Here is an 18,601-nt window from a genome sequence, read left to right as displayed (position 1 = left end):
AGAAAAGAAAGGCAGCTTCAAAAACTAGATCACTGGGTGAAAGTCTCAAAGAGGCAGAGCTCAGGAAGAGTCTACAAACGGATGGGGACTTCTGACTAGAGTCGGTGGACTGCACATACCTGCCCACCTCGCTCCCTCCACAAACTCCACTGGAACCACAGCCGTGGGAATTAACACACACACACCCATAGAGCCAAACATATAAAACCAAAGCATGCGCTGGAGATGAGACAGAACAAACTAATGTGTGATATTAACAGAAGACCAGCAGTTAAAAAGTAGTATCTAACTTGGCCCCACTACAAAATATGAAAGCTACATGGCTGCAAAGGTAGAAAAACTAAAAATGCAGCAAATATACTGCCAATGAATCAGGAAAGACCTTGGGAATCAGCAGTACAGACCCCTCTAAGGGTGGGACTGAAATCCAGAAGACTGACCAGTGGACCGTCTGTAGAAATAGTCACACCTCTCCTTCCCCTCCCTCGCCTGGCATGGGTGCCCAACTTCTCTACCCCAGAGCCTTAGGAGAGATAATGACCCTTTTGAAACCCTGCATGTCTGAAAATCTCTTTAATTTTCAGACCTGAAAGGGACCCTAGATTTAGAGATAACAGTAATTGAAAGCAAGTGTTCCCAGAGTGATTAGTTGAAAGTCTAAATATTGAATAGTACAACCCCAGCCTCCTACTCCCACTGAGTTCCCAGAACCCTGGCAGCCAGGTCTATATACGCCCAAGCTGGAGACAGGAAGACTCCTTTCTAGGGAAACTCACAGGCCCAGGAGTAAAGACCTACAGACGCGACTTCCCTGGTGGCCCAGTGGTTGGGACACTGTGCTTCCACTGCAGGGTACACGGGCTCGATCCCTGGTTGGGGAACTAAGATCCCACATGCCGTGCAGTGCGGCCCAAACAAAAAACAAACAAAAAACCCACCCTACAGACACTGACATCTAGAGTGTCCCCCAACCAAACACTGGGTTTCTGCCCAGTCACCTACAGTGAAATCTCTCATTCAACAAGCCCACTCCCTGCATAAAGCCTCTCTAGCCTTTTTTGGTGGCTCTCTCTTAAATGAGTGGAGAACCAAGAATAACCAGACATCTGAAGTGTGACTCTACTAGAAAAGACAGAAAAACAGCAACTTGGAGGAAACAGTGTCAACGTACGGAAATGTAGAGGAAAATTTCCAAATACCACTATCATTGTTCTCAGAGACAGAGAAGCCAGTGCATCCGTGAAACAAGAACAGGCTATAAAAGGGAGCAGGGCAATTCATAAACAAGAGCTTTCAGAAATTACAAAGTAAAAGTGAGACGCAAAATACAGTTTGCGATAGAACAGCTAAATGATCAAGTCAAGGAAACTTCCCAGAAAACGGGGTAAAATGTCATAAATGTGCTGAAACAAAGAAAAGATAAGAAAATTCAAGAATCGGGAATTCCCTGGCGGTCCACTGGTTAGGACTCTGCGCTTCCACTGCAGGGGGCACGGGTTCCATCCCTGGTAAGGGAACTAAGCTCCCACAAGCCGCGAGGCGAGGCCAGAAAAAAAAGAATGGAAATTCAAGAATTAAACCAGGACATAAAACCAAATTCCTGAACAAGAACAGAGATGAATGGGGGCATATGGCGTGGGGTGGTTTCCAAAAAACAGTACAGGACAAATAACGGACTAAAAGTCCCGTCCATGCCTAGCTCACTGAACGATAAAAGACCCACCTTAAAGCACATCATTGGGACACTATAAAGCAGGAACTTTTTTCAAAAAGATCTCAGCCACAAAGGATTAGGAGTCCGAACGGTCTCAGATTTCTCAATGGCAACATCGGAAGCCAGAAAACAATGCAATGTGGTGTCTTCAGCATTCTAAGAAACGGTGTGAGGGTAGGATGAAGAAATTTACAGACTGCAAGGTCTCAAAAAATGTTCCTTCTAAGCACTCCTTTTCAGAAAGCTTTTGGAAAACAGGTTCCATCAAAAGGAAGGAGTAAACCAAGAAAGAAGAGGGATCCAGTGAACAAGAACAACACAGGGAACAGCCATGGCAATCCCCCATTCAGAGGACGGGGAAAGGAAATCCCAGGAAGACCCGGCAGCAGCCTGGGCAGCAGCCAGTCCACCTGGAAGGGAGGCGCCAGACACTCTGAAAGTTCCCACGCTACCAGAGGATTTGGTGATATGCCAGTGACAAATAAAACGGAGCTAATTAACACCAGATAAAACAGAAGGTCCTATTAGAAAGGAATTAAAATCATAGCATTGTGGATCAGCAAGGACTGACACTTCAGTCATAATAACCTAAACACTAAATGAGTAATAGTTTAGCCAAATGTCGTACAAGGACAGAGGGAGTGGAGAGGGAGGACGGGGGTAAGAAACCTAACCCTCATTTTCCATAGTAGGAACTTAACAAATACGTAAAACTGAGGGGGGTGTGAGATCAAGAAACAGATTCATAAGCATATATAAAAAATATGGAAAAAAACACCAGAAGTAACAGCTATGAGTTGGACGAGTTCCTTCTGGGAAGTGGGGAAGGGTGGGACAGAGGACAGGTGTCCTTGTTAGAAGCCAGGTAAGATTCAATGAACACACAAATACAAAGTTGCAGGTACAGAACATGAAGCTGCGAGAACACGTGCTTTCAGGGCCTCCCTGAGGAACTAGCATCTGACCAGGGATCCGAGGCTGGGGTTCAGCAGGGTGCCTCCCAGGCAGAGGGAAGAGAAATGCACAGCCCGGGAGCCCAGAGTGGGGATACACTGTGGGGAGGGGGCCCGTCGTCATCATCGAGCAGAGGGTGGACCATCCGGTGCCAGGGACACAGCAGAAAGGGAAGCGACGTTTGTCAGGGATGGGGGTACAGGCTGAGCTACAGAGTATTTCAGAATCCCTGAGGCTCTGTGAGTGTTCACATCTCCAGAACACACTGTCCTCACTACCGAGAAGATGTGGAAGGTGAGGCTGGTAACTCTCTGACACACCCTGGGAAGAGAAATTCTCACACAAACCCACAGCTGTCCAACTCCAGGGGGGACAGGTCAGGTCGCAATACCTTTCCAAACTGCCGCAGAAGCTGAATAAATGCTCCTTTGCCAAAGGAGTTAGTAAGACTTGCGTGGAAAGCAAGCGTCGGGTAATCTTGGGAGAGGATGGCAACCCATCGTTTCTAAAGGGAGAAAAGAAAAGAAGCTGGTAAACTGTGAGCTGTTTATTTACAACATAGGAAGAACCAGAGCTTGAATAACAGGATGGTACTTCAAATACACAGTTGTCTAAGGAAGATGTTAGCTGTAAGTCTTTGAAATATTTTTTTCAAGTATGACAGTTGATGCTTTGTCTTTTTTTTTTTTTAATTTATTTATTTTTGGCTGTGTTGGGTCTTCGTTGCTGCGCGCGGGCTTCCTCTAGTTGTGGTGAGCAGGGGCTACTCTTCGTTGTGGTGTGCAGGCTTCTCATCACGGTGGCTTCTCTTCTCACAGAGCACGGGCTCTAGGCCCATGGGCTTCAGTAGTCGTGGCATGCAGGCTCAGTAGCTGTGGCACTCGGGCGTAGCTGCTCCAAGGCACGTGGGATCTTCCCGGACCAGGGCTCGAACCTGTGTCCCCTGCATCGGCAGGCGGATTCTTAACCACTGCACCACCAGGGAAGCCTGTCTTTTGTCTTATAAACACAAAACAATATTCCAAAAATGCCTTCACTGCTACTAAATGCAACTAATGTAACATAATGTGAAACAGACCTGGGGCCTCGGCAGCCACCTCTTCTGAAGGGCGCACACCATTCATCCTATGGGCACTACAGCTGTCCCACTGCCAACCATCAAGGGTCAAAGGTAACTGCCCAGGACTTCCCTGGTGGTGCAGTGGGTTAAGAATCCGCCTGCCAATGCAGGGGACATGGGTTCGATCCCTGGTCCGGGAAGATCCCACATGCCACAGAACAACTAAGCCCGTGTGCCACAATTACTGAGCCTGCACTCTAGAGCCCGCGAGCCACAACTACTGAAGCCCGCACGCCTAGAGCCCGTGCTCTGCGAAAGAGAAGCCACCGTGATGAGAAGCCTGCGCACTGCAACGAAGAGTAGCCCCTGTTCGCCACAACTAGAGAAAGCCTGCGTGCAGCAACAAAGACCCAACACAGCCAGAAATAAATGAATTAAAAAAAAAAAAAAAAGGTAACAGCCCATCATCAATGAAGCTGATTTTAGTTTTGTTTTCGATGAGGACACTTGAATGACTACACCCTCAATAGTGCAACACCTTAACTGCTGCCCCAACTCCTAGAGACCACGACACTGACTTATTCATGGGTAACTCAGAGCCTGCAGAAGCCGTGTGGCCTTGGTCATCTGTTCTGCATTAGCAACTGTACTTACCGTTGCCCAGGTTGGAACAAGGTCACATTTGTTAAGAACAAAAATGAGGTGTTTCCAAGGTTTCTCCTTTTTCAAGTAAGTCTCAATGTGAAGGGAACGGGTACCCATTGGATCTCTAGCATCAAGAACTTGAACTACAACATCTGATGAATCTATCACCTGCAAATTCAAAGAGGCAAAAGTGACTTGCTACAGGAGTACAAGGGCAAAATGAAAGAGAGAAGACATTTAAGGGAACCTGGGAAAAATAAAGCAACAATAGAGATAACCTCTCAACAGTCTTATGAGGAGAGCAGGTGGTAGCCAATCTCAAAGCCCAGGGATCAGTACTCAAAAAATTGTTTTCATCCTGTGAGTATCTGAAACTTGTTGAATTCCAAATAGAACTAGCTTGCATGAAACCAGTCTATTTCACGACTGCTATGTATTAGTGAGCAGAACCATTTACTTCTTTTTTAAAAAAATATTTTATTTATTTATTTATTTGGTTGCACTGGGTCTTAGCTGCAGTTCGAGGGCTCCTTAGTTGCAGCAGGCTCCTTAGTTGTGGCATGCGAACTCTTAGTTGCTGCATGCATGTGGGATCTAGTTCCCTGACCAGGGATCGAACCCAGGCCCCCTGCACTGGGAGTGCAGAGTCCTATCCATTGCACCACCAGGGCAGTCCCTCATTTACTTCTTAGACCTCTAAGCTTCCATGTTATAGATTTTGAGTATTTTACAAAAAAACTAAAAAATTTTGTGTGCTTTCGTGGTACTAGTTTCCTATCATGTTATATTTAATTACGTGACTATGCTTGAAAGTCTTCGTTACCGAGAATATTACTTGAGTGCGGACCTAAGACTCAGCCAGCTGAAGAGAACTAGACCGGGACTCAGGAGACACAAAGCCTCTTGTACTAACTACCTGGGTAAGCTGGGGAAGGTATTCAAGCTTTCTAGACTTGAATTCTCACCTGTAAAATGAGAGGGCTGGACTAAGTAACTCAAAAATTCTCATGCAGCTCTAACCATGTATAATAAATCTCAACAGGAATATCATTTTAGCAGGTAATCCAGAGAAATATTAACAGAGAATATGTGAATCTATGCAATGTGGTTGTTACTATTATATGAGTAATAAAAAAATGCAGTTATCTAGAACAATGGTAGTACGTGCATGGACATATCCATCCTGGAGGTGGAATTTGTGTTGACAGAGCTTCAATAGATCCAAGTCAGTTTTCTCATATATAAGATCATGAAAGCCAAAGGAACCACTCAGTGAGACAGAATTTAAAGTCTTACCTTGTAGAGTTCACCCCATATTCTTTTAGACTGTCCCTTTTTATATATCTCTTCTTGGGCTTCATTTCTAAATAAGAAAAGACCCAAAGTGAGCAAACGAAGCACTATAAAGATTAAAAGGATGTTTCAGGGAAAACACCATGTGCCAAGGGAAAGCGGTATCAAAACTAGTATCAACATCACTAATTATTAGAGAAATGCAAATCAAAACTACAATGAGGGGCTTCCCTGGTGGCGCAGTGGTTGAGAGTCCGCCTGCCGATGCAGGGGACACGGGTTCGTGCCCCGGTCTGGGAAGATCCCACATGCCGCGGAGCGGCTAGGCCCGTGAGCCATGGCTGCTGAGCCTGCGTGTCCGGAGCCTGTGCTCCACAACGGAAGAGACCACACCAGTGAGAGGCCCGCGTACCACAAGGAAAAAAAACAAAAAAACAAACCTACAATGCGGTATCACTTCACTCCGGTCAGAATGGCCATCATCAAAAAATCTATAAACAATAAATGCTGTAGAGGGTGTGGAGAAAAGAGAAGCCTCCTACACCGTTGGTGGGAATGTAGATTGGTACAGCCACTATGGAGAACAGTATGGAGGTCCCTTAAAAAACCAAAAATAGAGCTACCATATGACCCAGCAATCCCACTCCTAGGCATATATCCAGAGAAAACCGTAATTCGAAAGGATGCGTGCACCCCAATGTTCACTGCAGCACTATTTACAATAGCCAGGACGTGGAAGCAACCTAAACATTCATTGACAGAGGAACGGATAAAGAAGATGTGGTACACATATAGAATGGAATATTACTCATCCATAAAAAGGAATGAAATAGTGCCATTTGCAGAGATGTGGATGGACCTAGAGATTGTCATATAGAAGTCAGAAAGAGAAAGACAAATATCGTATAATATCATTTATATGTGGAATCTAGAAAAATGGTACAGATGAACTTATTTGCAAAGCAAAAATAGAGTCACAGCAGTAGAAAACAAACTTATGGTTACCAAGGCAGGGAAGGGGGGGTAGGATGAATTGGGAGATTGCGAGTGACATCTATACACTACTATGTATAAAATAGATAACTAGGGCTTCCCTGGTGGCGCAGTGGTTGAGAGTCCGCCTGCCGACACAGGGGATGCGGGTTTGTGCCCCGGTCCAGGAAGATCCCACATGCCGCGGAGCGGCTGGGCCCATGAGCCATGGTCGCTGAGCCTGTGCGTCCGGAGCCTGTGCTCCGCAGCGGGAGAGGCCACAACAGTGAGAGGCCCACGTACAGCAAAAAAAAAAAAAAAAAAAAAAAAAAGAGATAACTAATGAGAACCTACTGTACAGCACAGGGAACTCTACTCAATGCTCTGTGGTGACCTAAATGGGATGGAAATCTAAAAGAGTAGATATATGTATATGTATAACTGATTCACTTTGTTGTACAGCAAAAACTAATACAACATTGTAAAGCAACTATACTTCAATAAAAATTAAAACAAAACAAAAAAAACCAACTAGTTGTAGACGGACCAAAAACTGACTTAATTTAAAAAATGACTATATCCAAATGCCCATTGACAGATGAATGAATAAAAATAAATGTCATGTATACATAATGGAATACTGTTCAGCAATACAAACAAATAAAGTACTGATACACGATACAACATGGATGACCTTGAAGACATTATGCTAATGAAATAAGCCAGATACAAAAGGACAAATACTGTACAAGTGCACTTACGTGAAGTACTATTCAAGAGAGAAGTCAAACTCATAAGAGACAGAGAACAGAATGGTGGTTGCCAGGGGCTGAGGAGAGGGGGGAATGGGGAATTAGTGCTGGATGGGTACAGAGTTTCAGTTTGGGATGATGTGAAAAAATTCTAGAGGTGGATAGTGGTAATGGTTGCATAGCCATGTGAATGTACTTAATGCCACTAAATTGGATGCTTAAAAATGATTAAACTGGGACTTCCCTGATGGCGCAGTGGTTAACAATCCACCTGCCAATGCAGGGGACACGGGTTCGAGTCCTGGTGCAGGAAGATCCCACATGCCGCAGAGCAACTAAGCCTGTGAGCCACAATGACTGAGCCTGCGCTCTAGAGCCTGCAAGCCACAACTACTGAGCCCGTGTGCCACAACTACTGAAGCCCACACACCTAGAGCCCGTGCTCTGCAACAAGAGAAGCCACTGCAATGAGAAGCCTGCGCACCGCAATGAAGAGTAGCCCCCCACTCGCCGCAACTACAGAAAGCCTGCGCGCAGCAACGAAGCCCCAACACAGCCAAAAATATATAAATAATTTTTTAAAAAGATTAAAATGGTAAATTTTGTTATGTATATTTTACCACAATAAATTTAATTTTAAAAAAAGCAACTATAATTAGGCAGTCTGTCACAGAGAATTATGAAAAGGAATCTGAACCATAATCCACACTCCACAGCTCCCACGTAGAGTGAAACTTTCTTGATAAGGTTGAGAATCTGCTCATTTACTAGCCTCAGAGACATTTACCCAATGTCCCTGGAACAAGAATAGTTTTGTTTCTCCCCCACTGCCGACTGTACCCTTTGGAGATGGAAAAAATTCAAATCAGCAGAAGCATACAAGTCCAAATAGTTCTAAGAATAAATGAACTCGCTGCCTCTTTTTGCTTGGCCTCGAGTGCCTTGACTTTACCTCTAGGAGGCCCAGGGCTAGCGATGGACCGAGGACAGCACCAAGGCAGTGGCACTGCAGGCAGGGGACAGCACCTCTCCGCTAGGGCACCTCAGGAACACGTGAGGGAGAACCAAGAGAACGAAACTGGTAAACCCTTTCTGGAGGGTAATAAGGCAGCCGCCTATCAAAAAACTGCATATTCTTCAACGGCATTTCCCCTAAGAATTTATCTTTGGGGAACAATTAAGAATGAGAAAGAATTAGTCACATTGATGTTTTACCTTAGAGTTGTTTACCATAGGGGAAAACTTTGAACAGCATCAATGTCTAACCATGGGACTGGCCACAACAAAAACCTACTCTGACATGAAACATTATATCACTGTTGACTAAGAACTGACATGAAAAAATATATTCTTTTTCTTTCGTTTTGTTTTTTGTTTGTTTGTTTGTTTGCGGTACGTGGGCCTCTCACTGTTGTGGCCCCTCCCGTTGCAGAGCATAGGCTCTGGACGCACAGGCTCAGCGGCCATGGCTCACGGGCCCAGCCGCTCCACGGCATGTGGGATCTTCCCGGACCGGGGCACGAACCCGTGTCCCCTGCATCGGCAGGCGGACTCTCAACCCCTGCACCACCAGGGAAGCCCCTGGAAATATATTCTTAATAATTTAGAGAAATATATTCTTAATAATTTCGAAAAATATATTAAAATAAAAGCAAGTTAAAATACAGTCTTAAAGTATTACATTTATAAATAAAAACATCCAGAATAATGTATATATATACATATATATCCTTAACTGATCCTTGACCTTCTTTTGGGTATGAGCCCCTATGAAAGTATAATGAAAGTTACGGATCCTTCTTCTCCTCCCTTTCTCTATAAACAACAAAATTCCACTTCTTTTATGCATGTACATAAATTTTCCATATTATCTTCAGAGGGTCACGGAAACCTCAAAGGCCATCAATGAACTCCCCCCACCCCCAGGGGTCCAGAGGAAACCCCGATATTCACCAAAATATTAACAATGCTTAACATAAGTAGTGGAATTATGAGTGCTTATTTTCTTTTTGCTGTATTTCCAATTTAACTATATTTTAAAAATTTGTCTATGATAGAATATACTGTTATTATTATGAAGAAAGTGTTATTTATTTTTATTTGGGGGGGAATTAAGAGACCAATAGTAAACCAGCCACCTTAAATTATCTTTAGTCTGGCCCCAACCAGTTTCACTAATTTTTCCAGTCTAAGGGAAGATCTCCACCTATGAGATAAATCACCGAGCTTCTTGCAGGTAAATAACTGTAAAGAAGATGTCCATTGCAGAAGAGCAAATGAGGAGATATGCGTGAACTTTAAAACTGTACCTCACACCAGTGTCTTCAGCTACCAAGTCACGATCCTTCCCCTGGTCATAGCTCTCAGTGGACACTTCTGCATTTTCTATAAGTGACTGCATATCACTTGCAAATAAATTTGGTCGCTTCCTCTGTGCTTTAGGGCCAAATGTAGTTTCAAAGCTTTCAGTATCAAGGATGTGCACCTTTGAGTTCTAAAGAGAAAGGAGAATTACAGGTAACACTAAGCAAAGCACTGAGAAAAAGCAAAAGGTTCAAAACCTATCTGGGAAAGGCTTTCTGCTTTCATTTTTGCAAAGCTCAACCCATACCAAAATCTACAACATGGACGCAGCCTGACTTCAAATCAGAAATCCTTATATAAATAGCAAACGCACTTGTTCCCCTCTTCTGAAGGCTCTGTAAGCTTTCCTGGAGAAATACAAAATACAAATAGTCAAAGCAAATATGAATAGCTGTGTGTAAGACTTGCCAAAAACTCTGCTTTATTTCATTTATCATAAATTTTAGTCAAATGTAATTACTGCTACCATGCTGAAAATTAACTTCTTTTTTCTGACCTTTTTTTTTTTTTTTAGCTTTCAAACAAGTGCATAAAATTCGCCAAATTCACAGATTTTTGTCAAGGATGATCATGCTCAAATTTGTGAGGTTTTTTTTAAACCAACTGTAGGGCCTCCCTTGTAGCGCAGTGGTTAAGAATCCACCTGCCAATGCAGGGGACGCGGGTTCAAGCCCTGGTCTGGGAAGATCCCACAGGCTGCGGAGCAACTAAGCCCGTGCGCCACAACTACTGAGCCTGCACTCTAGAGCCCTCGAGCCACAACTAGTGAAGCCCGCACGCCTAGAGCCCGTGCTCCGCAACAAGAGAAGCCACCACAATGAGAAGCCTGTCACCACAACGAAGAGTAGCCCCCGCTCACCTCGACCAGAGAAAAGCCCGTGCACAGCAATGAAGACCCAATGCAACCAAAAAAATAGTAACAATAAAATAAATAAATTTATAAAAAAAAAAACCAACTGTAAATGCCAACTTTTTCTTGGAAGTTAATTTCTTTCATGGCTAAAAGGAATTGCTTGTTTTGTAAGATGCATTTTAGTTTCAGATAACATTTTTCCTAATTTAGGTAACGTTTTTATTAAATGCACATGCAAAGTCTTCAGATGAAAAACATCTAGCAAAAGTCCAAAATAATAGTTTAGATGTGATAAAAGGAACCTGATCCTAACTAGAACTTGATGTGCCTGTAAAGGAGTTACAGGCAGAGGAATTTTTGAAACAGGATGAAAGTCAAACTCTGAGTTAGGATCTATCACGTAACAGTGTGTTAACAGCCGGCAGAGAATATCCTCAAAAAAAACAAACAACCTCTGCCCCCTAGTACAGGCTCCTCTGTAAGCACCAGCTACGAAACACGGAAGAGAGAACAACCCAGTGGCTTCTGAACTTAACAGACACCTCTCCAACTCCTAAAGATCCTTAAGCTATTATCAGAGTCTCTAACCCATCTCTTAGTTTAGTTTTACTCACTACGCTCCAACAAGGGAACATCCCCAAACAGAACAGTCACGTTTTACATGAGAACTAGGTTCTAATGTCACTGGGAAAATTATGATCAAAATTATCCTTGAAAACCTCTCAGCCTATAACATACAATATACCTGGACCTGTGTCTATAAACCTGTACCTTAGTAAGTACAAGGTGGTAATATGTCTATACACTAAAATACAGAGACAACATAAGTTACAGTATTTCCACTGTAGTACTGCTACAGAAACATAGTAATTGTAATGCACATACAGGTGAATGTGCAAAAGTTAAAAGCATATCTGGGGCTTCCCTGGTGGCGCAGTGGTTGAGAGTCCGCCTGAGATGCAGGGGACACGGGTTCGTGCCCCGGTCCGGGAAGATCCCACATGCCGCGGAAAGGCTGGGCCCGTGAGTCATGGCCACTGAGCCTGCGCGTCCGGAGCCTGTGCTCCGCAACGGGAGAGGCCACAACAGTGAGAGGCACGTGTACCGCAAAAAAAAAAAAAGCATATCTGATTTGACTCCACTGTGCAGCAAATCTCAGAATCAGATTTCATAATGAGTAGTAGACATTGCACTAAAAATAAAACAGGTAAGGTTTTGCAAGGCCAGAGCAGAAAACTCATCAGTTACTCTGAGTACCTGTCTGCACCAAAATACAAACTGCTGCAGCTGTGGGCCCTTCATTCTATGCGTCAGACATTTAAGCACTGAATTTTAGAAGCACTGAACAACTGCCATGGGCAACAAAGCAATAAATCCATAGTAGAACTTCTCTGTTCTTCTCATAAACAGGAGTCAATAGTTTGTTGAAAGATGGCTTTAGGGAGGACAGAGAGAACAAAGGAAATGAGCAACTTGTCTGTCTTTCATGAATTACACTCACGTGTTTCCCTGAAAGAAAACAGTCACTCCACTAATAGGTGACATTCTTCTAGTCTGTCATAAAACAAAGCATAATTGACAAAACCTGAGGCAATAACCAGGCCTTGGGTTTTACTTTGTTCTGCAAGTAAACGCTTTGCTTTGAACTGTTTAATCCGTGTTTAATCCATGTATGCATGTCAGTGTTTTCTTCCCCTCCTCATGCTGGAACTGAAGCTCTGCGCTGTACTTATGTACATTTTTGGGAATTACTATTCAAAGCAAGTAAAAATGTGTAGGCAGGCATTAGGCCATTTCTTTGGTTCCGTGTGAAACTAATTCCAGTCAAGCCAGATTCGGTCTTTACTGCACTTCTAACTTCAATGATTAACAACCAATCTGACTGGCAGCCTTTCCTTCAGCTGAAAAGACTCTCTAAGGAACTCTCAAGAAGCTGAAAGTGCTCAACACCAAAGGTCTCCCTCCTACCAAGCCAATCCTAATTCTATGTTTTCCCAAAGTCTGATGGAACTACCACTTAAACAAGCTTGCTTACCAAAAACATTTAAAAATAGTATTGCTAATAGCCATGATCTATTTAGGTCTAAGTCAGCGGCGGCCTAAGTGCTCGCCATGTGCCAAGAGCCTCACTGGATGTTTCATCTGCATCCGGTCACCCAAAGAGGGGGTCACCTTGACTTAACCGTCAGGGAAGTGAAAGCTCGCAGAGAACCCTAACTAAGGCTGCGGGAAGGGACGGAGCAAAGATTAAAATTCAGGCCTGACGGGATTCCCTGGTGGCGCAGTGGTTGAGAGTCCGCCTGCCGATGCAGGGGACACGGGTTCATGCCCCGGTCTGGGAAGATCCCACATGCCGCGCAGCGGCTGGGCCCGTGAGCCATGGCCACTGAGCCTGCGCGTCCGGAGCCTGTGCTCCGCAACGGGTGAGGCCACAACAGAGAGAGGCCCGCGTACCGCAAAAAAAAAAAAAAAAAAAAATTCAGGCCTGACTCCCAAGCCTGTGCTTTGGTCCACTACTATGCCACTGAACTTCTCCGACAGAATTCGGTTCATGCTAAAGGTGAGACCGCTAACAAAGGTGAAAGGAGAAGTCTCGGAAAGCAGGCACTATTCTCTATGGAAAAACAAGAGCAAAGTATGGTAGAGAGGGATGTGCACGGGTGGCCGGGGACATCCTCCATCTTACATGAGGCCGGATTCGATCATGGAGAAGAGACATGGGTAACTTGCTTTGCTTCATGACGACTTTGTATGGATCCTTCAAGACCGTGTCCATTTCCTCTTGAAATTTTTGTAGCGATGACTGCTTAATCACACGTGTATTTCCTGTTTTACAAAAGAATGTTGCTGTTTAATAAATAGCTCCTTACAACTTCCGCCTCCATCTTCCCAGGGACACAGTGAAAGGTAAGATTTTATTTATTTTTATTTTTTTTAACATCTTTATTGGAGTATAATTGCTTTACACTGGTGTGTTAGTTTCTGCTTCGTAACAAAGTGAATCAGTTATACATATACATATGTTCCCATATCTCTTCCCTCTTGCGTCTCCCTCCCTCCCACCCTCCCTATCCCACCCCTCCAGGCGGTCACAAACCACCGAGCTGATCTCCCTGTGCTATAAAGGTAAGATTTTAAATTGCCCTCACTCACCCAAACACCTGACACATCCATCCCACGTAGCCATTTTCAAACTTAAAAGAAGGAAAAAAACAGAAAACAAAAACCAAAAAAACTGCCTCTCCTGCACTCATACACTAAGAACTAATCCACCAACCCAGACACACAAAGAGTTTCAATAGTTCTCCAAGTCCAATTTCCTGACTGGATGAAACTGAAAAATAAACATCACTGAATGGAACTGAGATCTGACAAATGTCCTACTTCCTGCTAGATCTGGCAAAGAAATTTGGAGCCAATCACAGCTGATCAGTTAGCATACCCAAGAGAATGCCGAAGCACAGCACCTAAGAGTCACAGCTCTGGTTTTAGGGTCATTAGGGTTTGAAGGCACTATTAAATTAACCAACAAAGCCCTGCAAGGGAACAAAATGAAGCTATATAACACTGCTTGGAGAACACCTTGGAAGTGAGAGATCGTATTCACTAAACAGCGCGTTGCAGCACAAATGCCAAACTCAAGGTGAAGACGAATACACTGGCGGGGATGGTGACAATGACAGCAGTTAAAGCTTCTATTGTACTACTTGCTGGACTCTATTCTAGGCACTTTACATAAGAGTATTTATTCATTTAATTACCACAACAGTCCTACGCAATAGGTGCTGTTTTTATCTTCATTTTACAGATGGAGAAATTGATGAGCAAACTTAAGAACCTGACCATGGCCCCAGATATGGCAGAACTAGGCCTCAAACCCAGGAGGTCTGGATCTAGTGTCACCGGACCTTGCCACCATGCTAAAGGCCTCGTGAAGGAGTTCTCTCGGACACTTTTCTGTGCTATAGTTTCCTAGGGGGTACCAATCCCACCAAGAGACGTACGAGATGTGCAAAGGTAGTTGCCATCTGCCCCCCAGAAGAGAGGTCAAACAGCAGGCAAAGAATGTGGTCTGACCATCTGATGTGCCCACACAGCTGGCAGTGGCTGAGGGAAAGGCTGAAAGCCCCCATAGAGATGAAGGTGGAGTTTCCAAAGGAAGAAATCCTGCTTCCCCAAGGCCTCTGGAGATACGCTATTCATTCCTGGGAAGGACCAACGAGAGGTCCTTTCATTGTCACTCAGTCCAAATACAACCCCACTAAGAAATAGTGTTTCAGAGGAATTTTAGGCTAAAGGCACAAACACGCCTGCAAGGCACCTCTCAAAGTCACCTCTCCAGGTGACTGGAAATTAGGAGAGGAGAGTTCTAATGAATGCTAGTCATTAAGGATGATCTCATCTGTCTAAGAGGTTCACTCACGGTGAACAATGATGGGCTCTTTTCAAAAAGAAGTCATTTATGGAAGCCACCGCCACGACTTTTCTCTGCACTTTTCCCACGGTGGGGACTTCTTATCTCATCCCTTTCTCATACTGTCCTTGGCAGTTCCCCTCACCCCAGATACCTGCCTCTTATTTTTATTTATTTATTTTTGGCTGCATTGGGTCTTTGTTGCTGTGCGTGGGCTTTCTCTAGTTGCGGTAAGCGGGGGCTACTCTTCACTACAGGGTGTCCAGCTTCTCATTGTGGTGGCTTCTCTTGTTGCGGAGCACAGGCTCTAAGGCGCACGGGCTTCAGTAGTTGTGGCGCACGAACTTAGTTATTCTGTGGCATGTGGGATCTTCCCAGACCAGGAATTGAACCCGTGTCCCCTGCATTGGCAGGCGGATTCCTAGCCACTGCGTCACCAGGGAAGCCCCCAGATACCTGCCTTTTAGATACCTGAACATTCTACCCTTTTTCATACAGCACACATTTTCTAGGGTAAAAGTAGCAAAGGACCACACTCACCAAACCACTTAATGTTCGGCTCCACTCTCGCCACTGTGCCAGAAGCCACCGTTGACTGATACTGCAGAGGCTTAATCACTTTACCACGGCTGTTCCTGAATTGAGGAAATAACAGATTTGGGTTGACAACAGAAGAAAGGCTACAGCAAAGCTGGGTTTACAGAATACGCTTTCCATCAAAAGGACCTCTTTTTTTTTTCTCCTTCCAGTTTTAAGTGATCATGAAATACAGATTTTGGTAAACAAAAAATACTTCTACATTCAAAACACACTGCCCCAAAGCCACTTAACCTCTTGCAACAGAGCACGTAATGATTTCTGTTGGATGAATAACGACTAATGACCATGTTTAAAAATCTGTTTACTGTTTGTTTGCTTTAAAAAAAGAAAACTGCATACTTGAGTCTTTTTTGGATAATTATTTGAAGGCTAGTTTAAATGAATTTTAAGTAGAGGGTGATTTTTGCTGGAACTCGAAATTCTAAAACAAACTGCAGAGTAGGTGACTAAGGCAGATTACGTTCATTGACATTTGTGTTTTAGACACATCTTTTAGGACGGATGAAGAATCCAATTACCAAACAAATTGAATAAGACAAAATAAGACCAGGTCACAAAATGCCACACTCAGCAAGCCCCTGTGGTAGAGGCTGCCTCAGCAGATCTGAGTTGTGATGAGTTTCCAAGTGCCACAATGTTGTGATCTAAAGTTTGTCATTAGAAAAAACAAGTTTTCCGGCCGCTTTCATGACACCATCCTACATGCTTTGTTAAAGAAAAGCAGATTTCTATCTGACAGATATGTACCTTGAGATTTAACATGCCATTTGTGTAGGCCGAGGCTGTGAGGAACAAGGCTGTTGTACAGTACAGTGACACAATCACTATTTCACCCCCTACTGCGCATGTCTTTAACCCAAAATTCAGTTTATCATATAAAACGGTACTTGAAAATACACTACTCCTACCTGGGGAAAGTGGGGGTGGGAACATCAAAGGCTTAACAGGTGTCAGCTGTAAGTCAAGGGCAGGAAGGGAAGGGGAGAGGACACCAGCGCCCACGCTCACCTGCGCTCCTTCTGCCTGTACATATTCAGGCGTCGGATTGTGGCCCGGTCCCTCATGTTTTGGCCTCCTGCTCCCTCAACTCGATCTAGGAAACACAGAAGTGGAATGCACACTATTTGATAGCCAACAAGTCTAGGTATAGCCATTGCTTCAAACACACCAACTAGTTCACTCAAAGCAGGCGAGCTGCCACCTCACTGCAAAATCTCCACTTTCTCCACGTGTTGCTCCAACAAAATCATTCCTGGAAGCTACATGGTATGACAGAGTTGACCTAATCTGGAACCCTCCGTAGGACTGTGTTTGAAAATGATAGTAGGTAATGTTTCTGAGCACTAATTATGGCACTGTGCTATCCACATTCTAGGCATCGTCTCATGTAATCCATACAGCAATCCTACCAAGAGGGATGCATTCTCCCCATTCTGCAGGTTAAGACACTGAGGCTCAGTGGGCAAGCATCTTGTACAAAGACTTTTTGTACAAGAGCCAGAATTTGAACAAAAGCATCAGATCACCATCTGTGCTCTTAACCACTAAGACACCTACCTCTGGGTCTCAGTTTAACAAATACTGAGTGCCTGCTACAGGCAAAGCATCACGAAGACTACGATTCTGACACATAAGTGTTCCTAATGTACCAGTTTCTTAATTTCCTAATGTTTGACCTTAGTTTTATCAACAGCAAAATAGGTAGTAATTCTTGCCTTACATCTCAGAGAGAAAGAGAAGGACAAATTAGCATAGTAATACCGGCTTAGCTTCTCATTTGGGGATGCCTTTAAGTCATCTGTCTTGAAGTCATGCAGTAGAAAACAGGCAGAAATCACAGGACTGGCAGCTCTACTGCTCACTACGTGTGCCAGCTGTGACAAGACACTTCCCCTATTTTGGCTCAGTCTCTTCACCTATAACATCATGATCTCTAAGGGCCTCTTCAGGTCTAACGCTGTCAGATCCCAGTCTACACAAACTGAATAATTTATCAGCGGTCCAGGTAAAACATTCAACATGAATTAAAATCAAAAACTTTAGGCCATATTTTAATATGTTTTATTAACTAAACCCAAATGGAAGGGACTCCCTCAAAGGCTATCTTGTTCATTTTGTGGTGGAACCTCAACAAAACTCATACACATCTTCAAAAACATCTTTACTGAAACAATCATACTTGTCTGTAGCATTTTCTATGCACTTTACCGGATGCGATGATTCCAAGATTTGAAATCCAAATCATCATGGGATGATTCCAAATCTACTAGCCCTTTCTCATTTAAATGGTCAAAGCTAAGGTGGTAGGCAAGTGTGGCCAAGTGTAAAGGTCCAGCTGGGTCAGGCTACATCACTTTTAGTCTGACTTTGTCTAATTTATAGTACTTCTAGTAATTCCTTGAGCTGGAGAGCTGGACTCATACAAGACTGAACTATATTGGGGGAGGGGCTTCAACACCTGACACACACAGGGACCCAAGAAGAGGTCAAATTTAAGTGTCCCTTCCAACTCAGAGCTTCCCAGTCTCTGCACCTCACAGGTGGAGATGCCCCATGGCTGCCAGGCCTGAGTGTTCACTTTCCCGGCTTTAGAGCTGGTGCCTGCCATCTAGCCTTGACAGGCGTGCAAGACTGAGCCCTCCTCAGGGCCTATAAACAAGTAATCATCTTCTCCCTTCTCATCCCCAAAGGCCACTCTGCTTGAGGTCACTCCAAGCAAGGCCACCCGGTGTCCCTCCCTCCAAGCTTCCTCCAAGCCCCACCCTCCGCGAGCCCCGCCGCCCGTACCAGGATTTGTGCTGGCTTTAGAGGGGTTGATGGTGCTCCGTCCTTTGTACTTGGGCTTCACCATCTTGCCGACGGGACGGGGACCGGAGCGTTGGGTCCGGCCTACGTGGGGTAAAAGAGCTCGTAACTTCCCAAGCCGGGATGAAACAACCCGCCCGATCCACGCTGGACCGCGTGCGCGGGATACGTCACT

The 18,601-nt window shown here is 44.3% G+C and overlaps 1 protein-coding gene across 4 annotated transcripts in view; it reads right to left on the bottom strand.

The window, feature by feature from the left end:
* GNL2 (G protein nucleolar 2) overlaps positions 1-18,601 on the bottom strand; it is a 27,047-nt gene extending 8,446 nt beyond the window's left edge. For 2 of the 4 annotated variants that reach the window (XM_033422118.2, XM_049705366.1), the window contains exons 1-8: positions 18,409-18,601; positions 16,630-16,714; positions 15,562-15,656; positions 13,294-13,433; positions 9,700-9,884; positions 5,670-5,736; positions 4,383-4,541; positions 3,060-3,173 (exon numbers count right to left, since the gene is read on the bottom strand). In XM_033422118.2, coding sequence (XP_033278009.1) covers positions 3,060-3,173; positions 4,383-4,541; positions 5,670-5,736; positions 9,700-9,884; positions 13,294-13,433; positions 15,562-15,656; positions 16,630-16,714; positions 18,409-18,472 — 909 coding nt within the window. In that variant the 5' untranslated portion in view covers positions 18,473-18,601. Of the gene's footprint in view, positions 1-3,059; positions 3,174-4,382; positions 4,542-5,669; positions 5,737-9,699; positions 9,885-10,001; positions 10,102-13,293; positions 13,434-15,561; positions 15,657-16,629; positions 16,715-18,408 lie in introns of those variants that run through there. The other 2 variants (XM_033422119.2, XM_033422120.2) reach the window with 2 other exon arrangements.

Source organism: Orcinus orca, chromosome 1 (assembly GCF_937001465.1).
Source record: "Orcinus orca chromosome 1, mOrcOrc1.1, whole genome shotgun sequence".
NCBI lineage: Eukaryota > Metazoa > Chordata > Mammalia > Artiodactyla > Delphinidae > Orcinus > Orcinus orca.
Note: the sequence above shows the minus strand (reverse complement) of the source record. Positions and strands in the feature narration are given on the sequence as shown.